This window comes from Ctenopharyngodon idella, chromosome 20 (assembly GCF_019924925.1).
Source record: "Ctenopharyngodon idella isolate HZGC_01 chromosome 20, HZGC01, whole genome shotgun sequence".
Classification (NCBI taxonomy): Eukaryota; Metazoa; Chordata; class Actinopteri; order Cypriniformes; family Xenocyprididae; genus Ctenopharyngodon; species Ctenopharyngodon idella.
Window position 1 is genome coordinate 1,605,768 of NC_067239.1, and position 23,759 is coordinate 1,629,526.

Genomic DNA, 23,759 nt, shown 5'->3' on the forward strand with positions numbered 1-23,759 from the left:
TCAAAATAACTAGAATTATAACAAAGTGCAGTAAACTGTAAAACTATTTGCACAACAAACCAATGTGTTTATGATTATGATAATACATTAAAATAATATGACAACAAGTAACAGTTTGCAAAATCAAACACCGCTCTTACGTTAAGAAGTGGATAGTGTGATCTGGCAACATTTTGACTGGCCCTAAATTTTGGCCCATAAGCAAACACATTCATAAAAATTAATATTCAACTATTTCTTTTTTTCATGAAGTGTTGATTTCAACTGAATCTATGATTCTATGAAAGTTCTCAGATTGATATTATTATTCAATTAATGCTTGGGAGTTTTTTTTTTCTTTTCAAAATCAAACACTGCTCTGACACACCTGAGGATGGAAGTGACCGAATGATCAAACCAAACCTTGTCTGCTGGTGTCAGGCCCTGTTTCCACCTGGTATTAAGATTTGGTTTTGTTGATCGGATCACAAGTAGATGAGAGAGACAGTTACCCATTTATACCTGGTATTTTACTCCATCTCTGAGGGTAACTGCAGTGGGCGGGTAAATGTGTGGGTTTTTTCAGATCTTTCGATCTAATGGACAATATAAGCTCACACAATTTACATATGAACACGACCGGAGATGACAGAAAAACTAGAGCAGCAGCTTTCGTTTCTGCTCTGATAGCCTCAAGACCAGCTGAACAATGTGAGTGTGTGTTAGAAATCAGGAATGGTGAGAGAACCTGTCTGGATAGCGCGCTTCCCATAATGTTTATGCATTAAGTCAGTAGGCGGAGAGTAGGCATCTTTTGTGGGTGTTTGAAACACATTCGACCACATGAGCGTTTCCACTACAAAAGCAATCCGGTCGAATGTGTTTTCTACTACCTCTGGAAGTGGTTGAAAGTGGACATGATCAAAACAGGCCTCAGGCACTGTTTACAGCTATTAAGATGTTTTGGTTTATTGGAAGCACAAGTGGACGATGCTAAATACAGGTTTAAACAGGGTGTAAAACAATTTGATCTTATCCACTTTCACTTTCACTACTTCCAGAGGTAGTTGAAAACGCATTAGACTGGATTGTTTCCATAGTATAAATGCTCATGTGGTCGAATGTGTTCAAACAGCCACAAAAGACCGTCTACTCCTACTGACCTAATGCGTAAACATTAAATCCTGTCTGCGTGCTTCGCATAAACTTTGTCGGCTGAAGATCCAAGTTTTGTTTGAAGATGAAAAACGTACCAAGCACAATGTTCTCTCACCATTCCTGATTTCTAACACACACTCACAGCATTTGGACGGTCAGAGCAGAAATTATTGCTAATGCTCTCCGTGTGTGTTTCCTTCATCTACGGTCACGTTCATATGTAAATTGCTTGAATTTATTTTGTCCATTAGATTGAAAGATCTTGAAAAACCCATGCATTTACCCTCCCATAGACCCTCCCCTCAGAGAAATCAGGACAGTGGACAAAAAGAGATGGATTAGAACACCGGGTGTAAACGGAAATGTGTTTCCTTCATCTACTTGTGATCCGATCGACCAAAACGCATCTTCATACCAGGCTTAAACAGGGCCTAAGATGAACAGATTGAGATCTTGCTCAAGACACATTTGTGTTTCCCCTGAGGCAAAACCCCACCCTCCTCATAAACACAGAAGAGGACAGTGACAGAAACTCTGGATCAGGATTGTTTTAATCAGTCCGTTTCACTGCTCTCAGATCAGCACAGGAGGTTCATGAGGTAAAGAGCCAGACAGCTTTCATAAATAAATCTCACATCAACTCATACAGTAGAGTTTGCATATTTTGTCTCAAGTATAAAAGTTTGGTCCCACCTTATATAAGGTGAATTTAAAGGGTTAGTTCACCCAAAAATGAAATTCTCTCATTAATTACTCCACACCTGTAAGACCTTCGTTCATCTTCAGAACACAAATTAAGATATTTTTGATGAAATCTGAGAGGTATATGACTCGTCCATAGACAGCAATATAATCAACACTTTCAAGGTCCAGAAAGGAACTAAAGACATCGTTAAAACAGTCATGTGACTGCAGTGGTTCAACAATAATGTTACAAAGGAGCCGGCCAATAATGAGTCAGCGCTCTGACGAAGAACCTGGAAGCGCTGGACGTAAACAACGTAAGATAATGACACAGAAGAGAAGAGATTGTTGAATAAAGTCATTATTTTTGTTTTGTTTTTGCGCACAAAAAGTATTCTCGTCTCTTCATAACATTAAGGTTGAACCACTGCAGTCACATGACTGTTTTAACGATGTCTTTAGTTCCTTTCTGGACCTTGAAAGTGTTGATTATATTGCTGTCTATGGACGAGTCATATACCTCTCAGATTTCATCAAAAATATCTTAATTTGTGTTCTGAAGATGAACGAAGGTCTTACAGGTGTGGAGGAATTAATGACAGAAATTTTCATTTTGGGTGAACTAACCCATTTCCGTAAAACAAATGTTAGATACAATGTACTTATTGTGTTAATGATGTACTGTAGAAACACTTCTGCTGCTAGTGAGGTGTAATACAGGTGCGGTTAGGATGGGTTTGCTGGTATGGGTATGTTTAAGGGTCAGTTCACCCTCAAATTGTTCCAAACCTGTATTAATTTCTTTCTTCTGCTGAACACAAAAGAAGATATTTTGAAGAATATGGGTAACCAAACAGTTTATGGACTCCATTGCTTTCCATAGTTTTTTTTTTCTTTCTTTTTTAATGGGCGTAAACTGTTTGGTTACTCATATTCTTCAAAATATCTTACTCACTTGAGGGTGAGGAAATGATGACAGAATTTTCATTTTTGGGTGAACTATCCCTTAAGATGTAAGGGAAGATGAACAGTGTAATTATACATGTCATTATTTTTAATTAAATGTTTCTACACAATAAGTGCATTGTATCAAATGATTAATTTAAATGTTAGTACATGGTAGTTAAAGACACTTAACATAAAGTGGGTCCAGCGGTTTTAAAATCAGATCATCGATTATTTGAATTCACATACATGATTAAAACGAGTGTAAGACAACAAACAGGAAGACAATATTGCTCACGTATGTTCGCAATGGTTTTGATCGTCCATACAGTTCATGCCACACACACACACACACACACACTAGGCCACTTTTAACTGGCTGCCGTGTGTGTGTGGTTTGGGCAGGGGTTTGAGGGAGGCTGGGATGGGCAGTTTGTCCAGGCTCTTGGGGAACTGCTCGGGCGGCAGCTGCGCCAGGATCCTCTGCATGGCGATGAGGAAGAGCGGCGCCGGATCCCGTCCGATGAGGTAGTTGAGTTTGTCCTCCCCGAGCACCTGGGACCAGCACTTGCGCTCTTTCTGCAGGGAACTCTTCATTTTGAAGCGCATCACCGGCATGAACATCAGCAGGTTGTCCAGACAGGACTTCTTGGCCCCCACGTTCACCTTGGAGTCCCACAGCTGCTGGAGAATGACGTCGAGCGGCGTCATGCCGTTGTGGTCCACGGCCTGTGGGGACGCGCCGTTGCCTAGCAACAGCATGACGGCGTCGGCGCGCAGCAGTTCGCAGGCCAGGTGAAGCGGGGTCTTACCGTCCTCCAGATGGAAGCAGCCGCCGCGATTCATGTACGAGCGCAGGCCCGGCAGGCGGTGTGCCACCTGCAATATGTGACCCAGAATGTCCCGTCGGTCGTAGCGGACGGCCATGGCTAAGTGCGGCGCGGAGGACGGGCAGCAGCAGAAGCGCTCCCCGGGCATGGCCAGCGCCTCGTCCGAATACTGACTGAGCAGATACTGCGCGTACGGCTGGTGGTCGTGCACGATCGCGTAAAGAAGCGCTTCGGACGGGCTGTACGTCCTCTGCTTCGCGTCCTCCTCCCAGTAAAACGCCTCCATGGTGCGCATGTCCTCGAGCATCCACACGGGCTTCAGGTCCCGCACCGCCTGATAGAACAGGAACGAGATAAACTTGTGCTGCTTGCGCTCGTCGTCCATCTGGGATTCAGGCAGCGCGCGTCATTCCGTGCCGAAAAGCAGAGCTGGGATTCAGCGGATCTCGTCTCGATTCGGTGTCATGTCTGTCTGTCACTGACCCCCCGCTCTGCAGTGTGAGCTCAGTGCGCATGCGCTCACAGACAGCGCCCGCTCTCTTATTGTGCGCCGTCGAATTATTTCCACCCAATCGCTCATTTTGTCATGGCTCTGCAGAAACACACATCCACTCATGCTGGAAATGAGTTTATTGTAGAGCGTTTAAAAAAAAAAAAAAAGAAAAGAAATCGATCCCCACATAATTTCTAATTTTTTCCCTTTTGGTGACTTTAAAATAGACACTTTTCAATATTGTTTAAAATGATTTTATTACTATTCCATGAAAAAATGTTACATTCATAAATGTGCATTTTCAAAGAAAATTCCTTTTTATTTTTATTTTAAATGTTGATATATTAAAACAAACAAACAAACAAACAAAAACAGTAAGACTTTTATAGTGTAATACTTATAAAATAAGTTAATTTCAGAATGACATTCATTGCAGCCCTCTCAGAACAGTTTGTTTATTGTCTTTACGCTGGTAAATGTTGTGTTCTTCAGGACTGGCCAATGATCCAGGGTTATTCCCTTTGACCCGAGACGGTGCAATCCAACATATTTTAGCAAAATAAAAATAAAATAATAATAAACATCAAACTAATGGCCACTTTATAATACAACCAGTGTTGGGGAAAGTTACTTTTAAAAGTAATGCATTACAATATTGCGTTACTTAGTTACTTTTTATGTAAACTAATGTGTTACGTTACATTTGTTTTACTTTTATATACATACAGTCTGATTTCATCATTAGAAAAACAACAAATTCATGAAATGAACTGATCAGAAAGTAGCAGTGGTGACTCTGATGTATCCACCGTGGCCTTTTAAATCCTCATGTTGACATCACTGTAGAGCTGCAGATGAGGTTCAAAAGGGCAGGACTAAACAAGACAATACAACACACATTTCCCACACAGAGAGACTAACGAGAGGTTCAGGGGTCATATCTGTGTTCTTTCCCAGCATCTCAGTTCAGGACCAATCAGCTGTGAGTAAAGTGACATGTATTCAAAGCCCTTCATAACCTTATATTGTGGGCTTGTATTAATGTTTTTCTTTTCTACTGTGTTAGGCAAGGTGTCCTTGAGTGTCTTGAAAGGCGCTAACAAATAAAATTGATTATTATAATTAGTATTATTATATGTGGTGCAATAAAGCCACTCCCCCGTATCTCTCATTCCAAATTATAGCAGTTTAGAGTGAAATAATTTTTATTTGCTTTTGCTGCTAATTATTTAATATATTTACATTATATGAGTTATAATTTTGTATAATTCATATAACATATATATATAATGATTAAATAATTTGGCAAATTAATATTAAACTTTGCATTTTTGCAGATCAGCTTCCTTTCTGAACAAAAAGACTTACTGTAGGTTAATGCTGGACATTATTGAGAACTGGTTGTCAGACATGAACTAAAATAAATGACCTTGTTACAAGTTTTTAAGTAAACTGCGACACCTGACATCAGACTGAACAACCGAAGCGTAATTTGGGCCAAATCCTCATCTGTGTTATACAGCTAGCTAATATTAACAAATAATACAGACAACAATACAGAACACATCGAAGAAAACCAAACGCTTCAGTTGAAATGCATTAAACTTCAATGGCTTCACAGCACTGAGACAAACGGGCGAGAGACAGTTCTGTCCGCTGACCTGAAACTCTTTCACACTGACCCTTGATGACCGAACATTGTGTTTCTCACCTATTTCTTGTTTTTTCAATCAATGTTTCCATTTTGTCAAGTCCCCTGAGCTTTTATCTATTAAAGTACTTCAAGCTCATTTCTACCATAGACTACAGCAGTTAGAAGACTTCAGATTTCATTCTTCCACGTTTAATGGTGGTTGACAAAACAAGGTTTCTGCCACCTTCTGGACTGGAGTGTCAATCTTTCTCTCTCATATGCTGCATAATATTGCTTCACTTTCAAGTTTTACAGTAATTAAAAGAAAATGACCTTAATAGGTTATATTATATTATTGTGTTTCTTTGGTCTGAGTCTATGCCTTTCAGTTTATCTCATTTCAGAACTGGGAGGATTTGCCTGAAGTCAGTGGACCGAGACTGCCATCTGCTGGTGATGCACTACATAAATATGGAACCATTGGGACATTTACACTGTCACAGTTTACATTGCTGTTTATTACATTTTATTAACAAGGGCGTGTAATGCATTTATTGACTATGTGTGTCACAAATTTCAGTTTGTTGCAGCTAATGAAAGCATACAGTAATGCTAAATTTTTTACACAATTTTTTATTTTTTTTTTTTATTTTTTTTTTATTTTAGGAGAAATGCTCAGTTCTCCAGATGAAGGAAAATGGTGTGATGATGATGATTTCAGGCTGCATCACAGATCAGTGTTTTTGTAAACTGACATTATTAAAAGCACATTCTGTTTATAGACCAGCCATGAATGAATTGTTATGCCTATATATGCTGCCACTGAGCCAAATAACGAGAAAGAACCAAATTGCATATCACAGCTATGCAGATGACACCCAGATTTACCCTATCACCTATGACTACAGCCCCATTGACTCCCTGTGCCAATGCATTGATGAAATTAAAAATTGGATGTGCCTAAACTTCCTTCAGTTAAACAAAGACAAAACTGAAGTCATTGTGTTTGGAAACAAAGATGAAGTTCTCAAAGTGAACGCATACCTTCACTAGGGGTCAAACAACTAAAAATCATGTCAGGAATCTTGGTGTGATTTTGGAGTCAGTTAGTTTCAGTAGTCATGTAAAGACAATAACTAAATCAGCATATTATCATCTCAAAAATATTGCAAGAATTAGATGCTTTAGATTTGGAGAAACTTGTTAATGCTTTCATCACCAGCAGGGTGGATTATTTTAATGGACTCCTCACTGGCCTTCCCAAAAACACCATCAGACAGCTGCAGCTCGTACTGAACGCTGCTGCCAGGATTCTGAGCAGAACCAGAAAATATGAACACATCACACCAGTCCTCAGGTCCTTGCATTGGCTTCCAGTTGCATTTAGAATTGATTTTAAAATTACTTGTTTATAAATCACTCAATGGCCTAAGACCTCAATACATTGCAGACATTCTCATATAATATAAACCTAACAGATCACTCAGATCATCAGGATCAAGTCACTTAGAAATAGCAAGGGTTCACTCAAAGCAAGGAGAGTCTGCTTTTAGCTGTTACGCCAGCTGCAGCTGAACCAGCTTCCAGAAGAGATCAGTATTCACATTCAAATCAAGACTCAAAACACATCTTTCTATCTATGCATTTACTGATTGAGCACTGTGCTATGTCCGAACTGTTTGCACTTTATTTTATACTTGCTATCTTTTTATTCTTTCAACTCTTTTTCCTATTTTTTTAAATTCATTTTTAATGCATTTTATATATTTTATGTATAATCTTTTTATTGTCTGACTTTTAATGCATTTTAAATCTTGCTGTCTGGTTGAAAGAGCTGGGAGAATAAAGCCCTATTCAGACGGGATTAGTTTTACATGGGGAGGTGGGGTAAAGTAATTATTACCAGAGATTCTCAGTGATTTTAGTACCGTCCGAATGTGCCATCTCAGTAATCATTAAGGACAATGTAAGTAAAGAATACGGCGACTTTTACCTTCTGCAAAAAGGTCCGGAAAAATTACCTCAGGTAATACTAATCCCGTTCGAATAGACCCGCTGTAAATACAGGTGCTGGTCATATAATTAGAATATCATCAAAAAGTTGATTTATTTCACTAATTCCATTCAAAAAGTGAAACTTGTATATTATATTCATTCATTACACACAGACTGATATATTTCAAATGTTTATTTCTTTTAATTTTGATGATTATAACTGACAACTAAGGAAAATACCAAATTCAGTATCTCCGAAAATTAGAATATTGTGAAAAGGTTCAATATCGAAGACACCTGGTGCCACACTCTAATCAGCTAATTAACTCAAAACACCCTTTAAATGGTCTCTCAGTCTAGTTCTGTAGGCTACACAATCATGGGGAAGACTGCTGACTTGACAGTTGTCCAAAAGACGACCATTGACACCTTGCACAAGGAGGGTAAGACACAAAAAGTCATTGCAAAAGAGGCTGGCTGTTCACAGAGCTCTGTGTCCAAGCACATTAATAGAGAGGCGAAGGGAAGGAAAAGATGTGGTAGAAAAAGGTATACAAGCAATAGGGATAACCGCACCCTAGAGAGGATTGTGAAACAAAACCCATTCAAAAATGTGGGGGAGATTCACAAAGAGTGGACTGCAGCTGGAGTCAGTGCTTCAAGAACCACTACGCACAGACGTATGCAAGACATGGGTTTCAGCTGTTGCATTCCTTGTGTCAAGCCACTCTTGAACAACAGACAGCGTCAGAAGCGTCTCGCCTGGGCTAAAGACAAAAAGGACTGGACTGCTGCTGAGTGGTCCAAAGTTATGTTCTCTGATGAAAGTAAATTTTGCATTTCCTTTGGAAATCAGGGTCCCAGAGTCTGGAGGAAGAGAGGAGAGGCACACAATCCACGTTGCTTGAGGTCCAGTGTAAAGTTTCCACAGTCAGTGATGGTTTGGGGTGCCATGTCATCTGCTGGTGTTGGTCCACTGTGTTTTCTGAGGTCCAAGGTCAACGCAGCCGTATACCAGGAAGTTTTAGAGCACTTCATACTTCCTGCTGCTGACCAACTTTATGGAGATGCAGATTTCATTTTCCAACAGGACTTGGCACCTGCACACAGTGCCAAAGCTACCAGTACCTGGTTTAAGGACCATGGTATCCCTGTTCTTAATTGGCCAGCAAACTCGCCTGACCTTAACCCCATAGAAAATCTATAGGGTATTGTGAAGAGGAAGATGCGATATGCCAGACCCAACAATGCAGAAGAGCTGAAGGCCACTATTAGAGCAACCTGGGCTTTTATAACACCTGAGCAGTGCCACAGACTGATCGACTCCATGCCACGCCACATTGCTGCAGTAATTCAGGCAAAAGGAGCCCCAACTAAGTATTGAGTGCTGTACATGCTCATACTTTTCATGGTCATACTTTTCAGTTGGCCAAGATTTCTAAAAATCCTTTCTTTGTATTGGTCTTAAGTAATATTCTAATTTTCTGAGATACTGAATTTGGGATTTTCCTTAGTTGTCAGTTAAAATCATCAAAATTAAAAGAAATAAACATTTGAAATATATCAGTCTGTGTGTATTGAATGAATATAATATACAAGTTTCACTTTTTGAATGGAATTAGTGAAATAAATCAACTTTTTGATGATATTCTAATTATATGACCAGCACCTGTATGTACGGTAAAATTCCGTCATTTCCTGTTTAAAAGTAGTTTTCTGCGCATTTTTTAAGCATGGAAGCACTTAAAGAAACATTCATGTTGTAGGTGGTGGGACAAGTCTGTGGCAAAACTCAAGTATTTTCCATACCATTCAGAGCAAAATCGTTTGACCAGACCTAACTGTTATATATAGTTTATATATTTAGATTATATGTGTTTGCACACATGGTATCAGGAAGCAACGTATACCCACATGACGACAGGGAGGTGACTGCGGTGCATAAATCGAGTTACCCCTCCCACTTCTGCTAGTTTTACTGAGATGTCTTGTCCCGTGCGAATTGGCCATTAATATTACAGATGTCCTGAGGTAAAATTACTTTACTCCACCTCCCCATGCAAAACTAATCCCATCCGAATAGGGCTTAGGAAGTAAGCATTTGTTATTCCTGGATGGAGCTCTGACAGAGTTAGTCCAGGAAGATTTGTCTGTAAGGGTACTGTTTAAACGCACAGCTACCTGACAAATATAAATAGTTATCCCTCTGCGTGAGGAAGAGCCGTTTAGATCCGCTCTGACGGACAACAAAAAACTCCCTGAAACTTCCTAGCTCTTCCATCCAGATAGCAAAATTCTCTGTTTTTACTGTTATTTCCATTTCTTATGTGTTCCATTATTATTATGTATTTGAAGAGTTCAGATGCAAAAGCCTCTAAGTGCCGTCTGAAATTTTCTTCTAAAATGAACATTTTTATCAAGCTTGTATGTTTAGGTTCAGTAATTTCACTTTAATGGCAATTAATAGGTACTTTTCATTGCCATTAAAGTTAAATAACTTAACATAAACATACAAGCTTAATAAAAATGTTCATTTTAGAAGAAAATTTCAGACAGCACTTAGAGGCTTTTGCATCTGAACTCTTCATTTGGTTCTTTATGTAAAGCACTTTGAATCAGTAGGTGTTTACTGCCGTACAGGGTTGTTGTAGTCTTTACTGAATGCAATCCACCATCTGACTTGGATATAAACTCATTAGCTGTAAATAAGATGACACACGCAAAGCATTATGCTAACTATTAAATATTAAAGCTGCAGTGCGTAACTTTTTTTGGTTAAAAATTATCCAAAATCATTTTTTGAGCAAGTACATAACCAGCCACTGTTCAAAACTATCTCCTCATCTTAGCCTGATTCACAATGGTAAGCTTGTAATAATGTTTTATAATTCAGATGGCACTGGTGGGTTTCTGTGGGAAATTCGAGCATGCCGCCGTTCATCTTTGCGTCTGTTTACATAAAGAACGAGTCTAGGCTAGTAGGCTATAGGCTATCGTGTGAGGACGTGAGGATTCACAGCAGCTGCAATAATTAAACGTATCATTTTTATGGCGGATTGTATATTATAACATTTGGACAATTAGAGATTAGACTGTACAGAAATTGAAATCTACAGGTAGCGCTAATACACACGACAAGTCAAAATTCCATAGGAAATCAATAGGTCGGACAAATAGGTCGGCCCTGTCCCAAATGGACGTTAAGTCCACAAGACCGTAGGGTGTCCCATTCGTCATTTAAGCTTAAAGAAGGGTGCTCGTGAAATTATATACTATGAAAACTGTGGACACATAAGCAAGTTCCTCTTTTCATGTCCAGTAAACCACAGAAGTCATTGAGACAAAATTTAGATATCAGATTGTAGGTGTCTCAGGTTCTTGGAGGTTCAAAGTACACTTTACCATATTGTGCTCTTTACCATATCACATGATGGAAAAATTAAAGGTCTAGATCCTCAGTTATCAAAAACATAGTGTGCTCCTGAAAACTATAGTTCTATAAGAAGGTACTTGACCATTGCCTCGGCCATGCACAGTTTACTTCTGCAGATGAAAATATCATGTACTTTTGTGGTGATTAGTTGTTGTTATCAATTGTTGTTTTTATTATTGTCCTCTAGATGGCAGTAGTACCATACATACAATTGGCAGCTACCCAAGAGCATAGAGCTAGAACAAGAAAGTAATAGAGAGCACATGTGAAAGTTCGGTGCTGAAGAAATAAAGAGGCTACACGCCAGTTCATTAATTATTTTTCAGAGTGTTTATTTAATGAACACCAAACTTTAACACCGCATTATTTGCCCATGCCAGTGGAAACTTTCAGAATGCATACGTGTGCAGCAGAATTAAAAAACACAGGTCAACAAGGACAGTTCAAGAAAGAAACAATGTACTTTTGTCATAAAAGAATGAAAAACATAAAACAATAAATGACTTCTTATGATTCAAATATAACTGATTAAATGATTAATTGTTAGTAAGAGAAATATTCGTCCCAATACTCATCAATACTATATACTGTATATACTAAATCAAACCAAAGAATGAAACAGATGCAGTGCATTAATCAAACAAACAAGTAACCATGGAAACAAATGCTAACAAACACTTTCTTTAAAGATATTATTGTTTTGATCAAAAATAGTAAATGGCCATTTTAAAATAATTCAAAGCTGGTTATTTTGATGTTTCAGTGTTTCATTCACATCAAACAAAGACTGGATTAAGTAGCCTGAAGTTTCACCTTAACCTGTAAACCCATAACATGTTGCATAACTGTTCTGTTTGTTCCCATGGGTGTATTTAATTTATATGGCATTGATAAGAAAACCACTGAACACTGTGACAAAATCATCTCCATCCCAGATCCATGTGTTCTTTCGGAGTACGATATAGACTCGATCCCCTTTCTCCAACAGCAGCGCTGAGCCATTGCCTCCGTTCTCTGCTGGACCGTCATTCTTGTGATGTTTTGTTACTACTTCTTTCTGTCCATTTCTATACAAGGCCAACATTGTTGGATTTCCAACTGCACAATGGTAGAAGAAACTGAAATAGTAAACTCCTCGTACCGGTGCTGTGAAAATCCCTGTTAAAGAGTGAGACAGATCTCCATTAACAGCTGTAGACATGAATTATACAAGTGTGTTTTCAGCAGTGTGGATTATCAATACCTGAGTCCTTGTTGTAGGCATCACCAACATTAGTGAAGATTTTCTTGTAAATCAGTGTTGTGTCTGTATCAGCTGGTCCCAAATAACCATTTATTCCTAATGCAGCTGAAAATGCCACCTTTGGTTTGTCTGAAGAGAACACATACCTTCTTAAAGGTAAATGTCACAAATAATTGCAAAGTAAATCCTACCCGATTGTTTTTCAGTGAATATGATATAACAGCACAGAGGTTTTCAAAAACAGTCTCACCTTGGTTTTCCTTTTTAAGTCTCTCAATCTGAGCTTCACTTTTAGCAAGCCTGGTTTCCAGAGCTTTCAAGAGTTGGTTATCTGCGGCTCCAAGTTCCTTCAGTATGTCTGTGGAGCACATATTTATGATGGATGGATGTGGATGGAGGCACTTTCTTCAGCTCATACTTATTGAACCCTGCCATTATAAAGCTTGGAAGCATCAGGATATTTATTAATATTTCTGCAATTATGTTCATCAGAAAGAAGAACGTCATATACACCTAGGATGGCTCGAGGGTGAGTAAAGGTTGGGCTAATTTTCATTTCAAAATGAACTAATCCTTTAAGTTGTCCTTTGTCCTGTTTATGGTTTTGTTGACAGCTGTGCTCACCTATTCGTTTTGTGTTTTTGGATCCTGACTTTTCTGTCTAGGTTGGTTTCGGTTCCTGAATCGAGATCCGGATGATCATGCTCCATGTTGTGTCTTTTTTTGTGAGCACATGGTTGTTGTTGGTTCCCTTGTCATGTGTTCCTGTCAGTCTGGTTTCTTGTGTTTCTGTTTGAGCACATGGCCACGAGTGTTCGTTTGTCATGTTTGATGTGAGCACATGGCTTCTCAATATAACATCACGACTAGTGTTGGGTAAAGTTACTTTTAAAAGTAATGCATTACAATATCGCGTTACTCCCTAAAAAAAGTAACTAATTGCATTAGTTAATAAAGTTAATTATTACAGGTTTGCATAAAATTTTGAGATTGCATTTTACTGTTTTTATTCATTTTGAGGAATACTGAATATTTTCGAGCAAGTGAGATGAGTAAATGCATATTCACATTTAGTCTAGAACTACAACAACCATCAAGTTCACACAGCGCACCTCTGCACTTTATTTCTCTATGTTAGTCAATAAATGTGAAAAAGTAACTTTGATATTTTGCTGTAAATTGAAAAAGTAATCTGATTATGTAACTCAAGTTACTCAATGCGTTACCCCCAACACTGATCATGACACAGATTTGTGACACACGTGATCATTGTCATGCCGTGAATCTGTCCAATCGTGAAACGGCTATGTCGTCATCAGCACTTGTACAGTCGCTCTGGATAAACTGCGCCGGCTGAGTTAGCCATCTGCTTTCGAATCACTCTCGCGGTACTTTGATGCCATACATCACAGTGACATGGCATCTGTGCTGTCTCAAGTCTGCCAAAATTTCGAACTGGCATGCACTCCCTTACGAAAAAGAAGTTTATTCAAGTGTGCTGTTAGTATACTTGTTTTAAACTAAAAATAAGGAAGTTTACTTTCAGTCTACTTTTTATATACTTCTCAGAAATATACTTTATGTACTTCTGAGAAATATACTTAAAATTGCACTTAAGTATACTTGACTTACTTTGATAAAAAAGCATTAATGAAGCTAGAATAAAATGTTTTTAAAATGGAAAGAGTTAAAGTACAGTTAAAGGTATTTCAAGTATAAAATATAATACCTAAATAGGAACATAGTAGTATATTCCAAGTGCAAAAATGATCTATAAAAAGTAAACTATAAGTGTGATGTTATGTTCACTTAAAAAAGACTTACAAGTATACTTGCACTAAACTAGTAGTTTACTTAGAGCATATTTCAAAGTATACTTTCATATACTAAAAATGTATTACTAGTATTAAAATAGTAAACTACTAGTATACTTATAAGTTTACTTGTAGTACAGATGCAGTACAAATGAGAAACGTATATATGTGTACTTAAAGTTTACTACTGTTACACTTATAGTACACTTAAACATATACTTCACTTGGGCCAATTTAGTCACAAGTGGTATTAAAATAATACACTTACAAGTTTACTACTAGTACACTGATACTAGTATACTTACTACATAAAGTATACTTAAAAAATATACTTTAATATTACTTAAGTATACTTAATAAAATGAACTTGAAGTATACTTCTTTTTCGTAAGGGCTGCTTCATGTCACACAGCGATTGGTCTGCATGGCACTGCATGACGAAAACATGAACCACCCACAAAGACTGTCTCATTACGCTAATGCACAGGCATGTGACACAGTGATTGTGGCCATCAAATGAGGACAGGAAACGACCGCATCCAGAAATGCATGGATGGAGAGGCATCTTTAAAAAGATGCTCACCGTCAGCTTGCTCTTTTTAGGGAAATGCTCTTTCAGTGTTGAAGCTCACAGGGCGAACCGGTCTATATAGTTTTTTAGATTCACAATGAACTTCTGTATGCTTTGCATTTATTATGAATAATTAATAATGATTATTATTAAAGAATATAAATTATGAAATTTGCATTTGTTAAAGTAAATAAATTATTTATATTAATTAATCATTTCATTTTCAGCGATGACTGAGGACTTTCTGGAGAAATGCCATGATACAGTGGGCTTAAGAGTCAACAGTTTTTGTGTTTTAAGTTGATTATTTGTTGTTTGTGTGTGTTTTGTTTTAATTATGAGCCATTTATTCATTTTTTTATTTTATTTTTATGTTAGCTATATTATGTCCTATTGGTTTTCATACAGAGAAATGTATGTTTCAATTGATCAAGGCTTTGTATTGCTTATTGTGAATTCATATGATTAAGTCCAGTAGCCTACATTTGACATTAAATAAATAATGTACTCTGTGTCTTTAAGGACTATTTATAACAACATGAACGAAGGAAATAATACATTCATATATACAGTCAAATGGGAAACACTTTACAACATGTTACACATTTATTAATAGCCACACCTGTTAGGAAATATGGTTGTCAATACAAGCATTGACTGTGTGAATGAAGCAAATTATATATATATTTTTTAAATATAAAAAAGATAAAGAGTAATGCAAAAAAAAAAAAAAAGCAAGCGCATATGACACTTACCTGAAGATGGTATAGAGCCGATAGTGTCACTGGCTTCACTCACTCCCACTTTACCCACTATCCTGTAGCGGATCAAGTACTGCTTTCCAAACACTAATCCAGTCAGAGTAAAGTCTTCATCAGATGTGTTTTTGAAAAGCCACTGTTCCTCAGCGCCAGAATCTGCTTTTACCTGCTGGTACTCCACTCTGTACTGCACAGTTTCTCCAGTTGGGGACTTCTGCAGTTTCAGGGACACGCTGCGCTCCAGGACATTCTTCACTACTGGTGGGGGAGGCTTCGACACGAGCTGGAACTGTGTGTCTGTCAGCTTCCCTTTTTTATACAGATAGATGGAGGAGCCTGGACTGGATGGATCGGAGATGGCAGAAATAATAAATCTGTATCTCTTTTCATCTTTATTAGCCTCTGAAAAACTTTTGAAAAGAGTTAAGTTCTCTCTTATCTTTGAGATGACATCAGGATAGTGGATCCACTTTTTGACAGATGGTAACATGCTAGAACTTGTTTTCATTGCCACACCTAGCTCTTTCAACTTAGCAGATTCCACAAACTCCTTCAGGGTTGAAAGATACCGGTCTTCATACTTCAGAGATGTGAAGGTCAAGCACACCACAACATCAATATTAGGATCAAGGAGGATGGTGTTGAGACGGTCTGAGTCTTCAGTTAGGATTCCCTCCAGCACCTTGGTGTGAGAACTCAAGAGGTTAAGTTCAGACTTTGCATGATCTAACCACTGGTTAAGCATATCAGGTTTAAAAGGGGAGCTGTAGTGGATCTTCAGGATGTCTTCCAATGAATTTTCCTCCATCTCTCCTCCTCGTATAGCAGGCAAGACCCTAGCCAGTGCTTTCAGGAGCACTGATTTGTAAATGCTAAAAGAGCCCTGAAATGAACAGAGCCTCTCTTTGATGTCTCTGAAAACATTTACCAGTGTATTTCTGAAGAGGTCGTTGCATGTCCTCTCTGCTTCTCCCAGCTCTTCGATTACATCTTCAGTGTTGGAAACCAGACTTGTGCTAATTTCTCTCTTCAGTTGAGCAGCTTTTGTATCCAGTAGAGAAAGAGGATAAAGCCAGACTTTTATTGGAACTGCATTCTGTGGATTCTCCTTCAGGAGAATGGGGAGTTTCTTGTACACCTCTACAGCCTCCATGTAAGTGGTGGGGCTCTTCTCAAGGTGGACGTCACCATGAAATGTACAGGCGATGCTCTCAACCATTTTCTTATGACCATCTGTCATTTTTACAGCTCCTTGTCCCTCAATAGAAAATAGAGGAATCTTCTTGACCATGACATTCAGTTCTCCCTCAATCTCCTGTTTGTTTTCCTCTTCTGAAAATGTCCGATCAAACACCATGAAGGCCTGAGCTCCGTATAGTACAGCCGTGACCACATGAGTTGCAGTTTTCTGGTCAAACACCTCAGGGTAGATGATCTGGCCCAGGTGAGTCATAGTGAGCTGTTCGAAGCTGGAGGTTTCACTGTAATACATTGTAACTCTGGACTGTTGGTTTGAGGATTTGGTGTTACGCAGAAACTTGGCAGATCCTCCCACCTCCACCAGCCCTCCCAAGAAGCTGGCTTTCAGTGAAGCACTCACATCCAGCAAACTGGACTTACTAGAGAGAGAGTCGGAGCTACTGAACTTCAAATTTGTCATGAGCTGACGACGACTATCCAAATTTTCACTCAGTGACTTCTTATCCCACAGAGTAACACCTGAAATTAGAAATGGCTTCAACAGTTACATATGAGGGCGCAATGGACTGTTGAAGTAAACATGCCAATTTTGTATCTATAACACAACTAATTTAATATTTGGGTGCTTCATTTCATGTCTCAAAATGACCACACATGTACTGTTTTGTTGATTCACATTTGGGTGAAAAAGGGAGTAAAAAGCATTTTAGTAGGTACACCACCTGGAATGAAGGTATCCTTGCGGCAGTCATAAAGCATACCAGGAAAAAGAGGTCTTCCTAGAGCTGCAACTTCAATGGGCTCTGATGCCATGGCTGCAGTAAATAACAGTGAACAATGGAGATATTTATACATTTGAAGTTTATTAATAACTACTTTATCATTCATAATTTATTGTCCAGAGACCACAAAAAGTGGAAAGAGTGAAACGTTTCGGGATCAACCCTTCATCAGTGCCGTTATTATGTCTAACATTACTCCTTCCTCCCCACTAGAGGGTGCTGTTTGTCATAGGTTAAGCTAAAGTACCGTTTGATAAAACTTTATTTGTTATGCTTCATAGCTTTTTTTTTTTTTTTTTTTAAATGCTTTATTAAGTAACAAAAAATAAACAATTAAATAAGAATAACAATAATACAAAATAATAATAATAATAATAATAATAATAATAATAACAGCAGCAAAAAGATCAGTAAAAAACATACACATTACAAAACAAAAATAACAATAGTACCAAAAAAAAAAAAAAAAAATAATAATAATAATAAATTAAAGACAGGTAATACAAGGATAAATAACTATATACACAGGGGTATTAAAATCAAATCCATATCTCTAATTACAAAATAAATGCAAAGATTCCTAAAAAGGATAGAATTTCAAGGCCTTACAACATTCTATAGTCTTTTTTGCTTTGGTGTTCTTTACACCCTTCAGTGACTTAAGGTAATGACAAAGCTCAAATTTAAATTGTATTAAACTAGGTGTATTTTTTGCCCATCGACATTTATGAATGTGATATTTGCCTAAAATAATAAACAAATTAAGAACAAAACAAATTCTCTTTTCTAAAGGCTTGTCATAAAAAAATAAAATATTTTTGTCCTCCAGATTAATGTCAGTTCCAGAGATCTCCTTAAAAAAGACCTCAAAATCACACCAGAACAATTTAGTGCAAATACACTCAAAAAAAAAAAAAAAAAAGATGATAAATAGTCTCATCATTCAAATTACAAAATAGACATTTCAAATCAATATCTTTCTTAAATCTTTTTATAACCTGATTAACTGGGTAAATACAATGAATAATTTTAAATGAAACCTCATGAATCTTATTGGTGACACAGTATCTCCTGGAAACTAAAAAAGCCTTCTCCCACTTAATGTCCCGGAAGCGTAAATTCCAAAAGCTTTTAGCTGGGGGTATCCTAAGTGAATGACAAATCTGTCTAAGGAAATTATTGTTGCATTTTTTATCAACAATACTTATACCATCTAACCTTAAATTAAAATCAATAGTTACATCCAAATCAACAGCATTAGCACCTCGCAACAACTGAAGGAGACCAGAAGGTATAGCATCAAAAACAACTGCATAATCCTTTGCAGATATAGGAAGTTTGAATTTATCTGGAAATTCTCCATATGAAAGTAAGTGACCATCATGGCGAAACAGCTGTGTCACCAATAAAATGTTGTTTCTAAACCAATATTCAAAAAAAATGTTTTATTCTTATGTTTAATATCTTTATTATTCCATATCAAACATCTGTGGGGAGAGAAATTGTGTTTATATGCCAGTAACCAGGATAACAGAGCTTGCCTATGAAAGTTAGACAGCTTAATGGGGATTTTATTAATATCAAAGTTACAATTGAGGAGAAATTTAATACCGCCAATTTTGTTAAAAACTAAATTTGGGATATAATACCACAATTTGTTATTAGATTTAATACAATTCTGAATCCATTTAATTTTAAAGATATTATTAGAAACTTCAAAGTCAATAGCATTTAAACCTGTTATGCTTCATAGCGTCAAGCACGCAAAGCGTTTTCCCGTTCTGCGCAGCAGAGAGATCGCGTGCTCCTTTAATGTTTCTATTTGTTGTGTAATGCCCTGGAGAAGCTTTGCTTGTAAGTTTATCATTTATATTTGTTATTTTATATACTTTTTGTCTGGATCTTGTTAATATTAATATATATTGAAAGCACGTTAACAGTTTCTAGTGCAATATGCGGACATCGCCATGTGATACCATAACAACTACCGTAATTTAGCGATGTTAATGTAAACATTGCAGAACGAGTTTGTGTATTTTGTTTGTTTATATGTAAAGTAAGCATTTTTGTATTTACTTTGCAGTTTCACAAAAGAATGTAATAGAGATTTAGAGAAACAACTTGATTGCACCCAACAAAGTCAAGTAAAGAGAAAATTTACGCTCATGATTTATAAATCGAGGAAACGAAATAGTAAATCGTGCGCACGATTTAGTAAGTCGAGGGAACGAATTAGTAAATTGTGTTTCATTTTTTTTCTTGCATGTCATGTGCGGGGCTCTGCACATACCCATAATCTATTCAAAGCTTTAAAAATTAAAAAAAAAAAAAAGCATATCATAAATATACACATGATTTTCATACTTTCAAATTCAAAAACATATCAATATACATAATTTTCATTCTTGAATCTCACAAAAAATACCATGCAAAATGAATACAAATATCACATGATTGAAAATTGAAATATTGATATATTACTGTAGGTGCGTTTACATGGAGCATTGTAATCGGTTGCTCCATACAAACATCTCAATCGGAATACAAATACCCAAACCAAATTAAATTGTAATCGGTTTGAGAGGGGTGGGATAAACCTTCCTATAAACTGAACAAAATAAAAATTTTGCCATGTAAACACGTTAAACCGATTACTTTGCATCTACGTTATCACATCAAGAGGCCAGGGGTCGTCAGAATGCACAATGGCGGCAGCAAAATTAAACTGGAGTAAAACTGAAACAACACATTTATTAAGTACACTGAAGGAACTCATTGTATCATTACTACGGACCTTCATCCACACGCTTCTGCTTTTCGGAGGAGGAAGGATTAGTATTGAGATGCACAGCCACCAAAAAGGTCAGCTTCCTGCGCCCGTCTTTTCCTCATACCTTCCAGTAGTAATATGCTACAAATTCACTCTGTTGCTTGATTAAGAGCAGCACTTTACAAAAAAAAAAAAAAAAAAAAAAAAAATAGCACGCATAAGAAATAATGTTGACAGGAATAAAAGGCGGCAAACAGGACATAAGCTAATGTGCGCATGTCACAAAGTCATTCCGATTGAAAGCACCGGCACATGTAAACACCATATCGGATTAGATAACGTCTCATGTAAACAAGTCCACCGAATCTTTCAATCGGAATGATTTTAATTGGAATGACAAAAAAGTGTACATGTAAACGTGGCTTGTGACATGACATTGTAAATTTAAAAAATAAATCAGCATTTACAAAAAAAAAAAAAAAAACTATTGAGAATTAATTCTTCCTATTGAGAATTAATTCGTTCATACCTAGAGGATATAAACATTTAAGATCAAAGATCCATTTACACTCCCTCTGTGCTCAATAACTACAAAGTTTAAATCTGAGATTGAATTGGACATTTCATTAAAGTGACGAGCAACTGGAGATTTCTGGTCTTTTCTTCTAATTGCACTCATATGTTCAATAATGCGCATCTTAATTTGTCCATTATGCCTAGTTCACACTACAGGATTTTAAGCCGGATTTAAAATTCCTTGAAATTTAATCTAATTCGGTGTTTAGGCATAAATAAAGGCATAAATCCTTCCTTCATTGAATGCAATCTATTAAAAAATTTCTCACCATTGCCTGTGGTGAAATGACATATGCATCTGATTAGTTTGAAGATATATTTTATTTCCTAATGCATTTTGAGTCTCCCTGCAATACTGTTGAGATCTAAACCCCTCATAATCTGATGGTGGCTTTTTACACTTCATATCGTATCACTTCATGTTCATAACATTACCTGTTCGTATCATTTTAAAGTGATGTCTTACCTGTGGTTCTTGCGTATTTTCGGTTTGTTAAGAAATATAGTCGTCTGGTAATGTCTTCAGTTGAAGTCTGAAGCCAACTGTGTTCTTTGCTCATATTTATACTATTGTTCAGGAGATGTTTATTAACTCTTTCATGCATGAATCATGAGAACCTCAGTCAGGATTTTTTCCTATGTGTCTTTATTGCTCTTAGGGAATGAAAAACAAGATTTGAAATGCAATTTTTTTTTTTACACTTATTTTTCAAAGAGATTTTGAGTGGACTGTATGGGTTTATGGTTTAAACTGAAGAGATACTGCATTAAACATAATACAGTAATAACACAGAAATATTGTGTGTATTTAACAAACCAATCAATAAAATTATATAGAATCATGTGAAAACTATAAAATATATACAAAAAAATATAAATGCGAAATATTGTAAATGCAATTGAACTTCATACAAGTTGAACTTTGCATATCTTTGATGGAATCACATCCTAATGTTCTGATATCAGAGATCTCTACAACCTGTCAAGGTAAAATTGTGGAAACCCAATTCAAATTCTCCCTCCAGTGTACCAGAGTATGTGGATTTACCCTTATTAGCTGATAATTCTGATTATGTTCAAGATGGACACATTTCTAACATTGCTCTCCTCTGAGAAAACCTAGCGATCAGATGTTTTCAATCTCATCTGAAATGAGCAGTGTTGGGGGTAATGCATTACAAGTAACATGCATAACGTAATCAGATTACTTTTTTTAAATGTCATGAATAAAGTAATGCATTACAAATAATGTGCATTATATAATCAGATTACTTTTTGATCTAAAGGCGAGTGCACACTGTCCATTTTTGGCCACGATTTGGTCGTCTGAGACTAAAAGATTCCTATAATCCTAGGCAAAAATCTGTAGTCTTTGATCACTAGTTTGACGTGTTCACCAACAGCCGATTAATGACTGTTGCGATCAAATTTTATCTCCGACGAAATTCTGGCAGTGTCAGAAGATTTGGCACACAGTCCTGCAGTGTGACTTCTACAACGAACGTCAAATTGTCTACGTTTTTCAAGATAAGCCGTGATCAAAATTAATGCTAGAGATTTCTTTGTTAGCCACCATTTCAGTCCCGCGTGTAATGCAGCTCACAGTCACCGAATGTGTGTGGGTTGATGATGTAAAACTCTGGAAGTTTTCATGTGCGCGTCCGTTTTTAACGTGTCTTGACTGTCGTAATGTCTGACATATAGGACAGCTGAGATCCCACAGTGTGACATGAGGATCATGTTCGTACAGTCTGACAAGCAACAATCGTAAAGGACTATTATAAATCGCACAGTGTGTACCCGGCTTAACAAGTAAAGTAATGCATTACGAGTAATGTGCATTAAATAATCAGATTACAGATTACTTTTTGATGTTACGAGTAAAGTAACGCATTACAAGTAACGTACATTATGTAATCAGATTACTTTTTGATGTTACGGTTCAAGTAATGCATTAAAAGTAATGTGCAGCTTTGGATGGAGGAGGGTAATTAGCTCCTGAGAAATGCGATAGCTGCTGATAATACTGAAGAGATTATATATGGATGATGTGATAGGCGTCATATTCCTATAGGCAGACGTGAGTCACCTGGGAGTCAGCTGATGCGAGCTTGACTGACGTGACCTGCCAGAACTAATGCTATGCTTGATGTTAATGCAAATTACATTCTAATAACACAAACACATATTTACAGTCAAGTCATATTTACAGTCATATTTACAGGCAAGAAAATGCTTTTTGAATAGCTGTCCACTGTAGTGACCTCTATGCATGAAAGGGTTACAGCATTTTCACTGGAAGAAAAACTTCCACAGAAATTTATTAGATGGTGTATTGCTCAACAAGAGGATAATTACCTGGCTCTGACTAGCATCTAGAAATCTTTCAGACTAAACCACTCCCTTCCGTGTTTTTGGGGTTATTGTAATTCCCTGTAGTAATTTTTTTTTTTTTTTTTTTATTCCTCAGGAACTGATGTAAGTCACAGTAGGTTTAGTTTGATGGGAAAGAATAGCACAAAAAAGATTAAGACCTTTTAAGATAAATTATAAGTTGATTTAGTATTTTTATATGTTTGATAAGGAGGATCAGTGAAAATAATGACAAACTAATCCTGTGCCTTTCAGTAATGTTTATAATGAAGCTGCTGAAGTCAGTCGTTTAAATTATGACAATAATAAACTGTTTAAATTTATTTCAAAGTCCAAATATTTCTTATTCCTTCTTATAGAGACTGTTTGATTTAGTTTACCCTAAATGTTAATTAATGCATTAATTATCAAACATGTATTAACATGTAGTTAAGGCTGCTGTTTTCATGCATGCATGAAGTAATGCCGGCAGACCCTCGCGGACGTCTGCCGGCCACACAAACATAATAAAACAAAATA

At 37.0% G+C, this 23,759-nt stretch overlaps 2 protein-coding genes across 3 annotated transcripts; both read right to left on the minus strand.

The window, feature by feature from the left end:
• Positions 1 to 1,670: 1,670 nt before the first annotated feature.
• Positions 1,671 to 4,278, minus strand: zgc:112001 (uncharacterized protein LOC550384 homolog). Its single transcript, XM_051875019.1, has one exon. It carries the CDS (start codon positions 3,979 to 3,981, stop codon positions 3,127 to 3,129), a length of 855 nt encoding a protein of 284 aa, XP_051730979.1. The 5' UTR covers positions 3,982 to 4,278; the 3' UTR covers positions 1,671 to 3,126.
• A 7,183-nt stretch (positions 4,279 to 11,461) lies between these two features.
• Positions 11,462 to 21,385, minus strand: LOC127502215 (verrucotoxin subunit beta-like). 2 transcript variants are annotated; one of them, XM_051874933.1, is made up of 6 exons: positions 21,334 to 21,385; positions 17,462 to 17,554; positions 15,534 to 17,258; positions 12,644 to 12,751; positions 12,394 to 12,522; positions 11,462 to 12,308 (listed from the first exon to the last, which is right to left on the minus strand). In XM_051874933.1, exons 2-6 carry the CDS (start codon positions 17,550 to 17,552, stop codon positions 12,028 to 12,030), a joined length of 2,334 nt encoding a protein of 777 aa, XP_051730893.1. In that variant the 5' UTR covers positions 17,553 to 17,554; positions 21,334 to 21,385; the 3' UTR covers positions 11,462 to 12,027. The 2 variants fall into 2 exon arrangements, with proteins under 2 accessions (XP_051730893.1, XP_051730894.1); XM_051874934.1 differs by lacking the exon at positions 21,334 to 21,385 and adding an exon at positions 20,316 to 21,178.
• Positions 21,386 to 23,759: the final 2,374 nt, after the last annotated feature.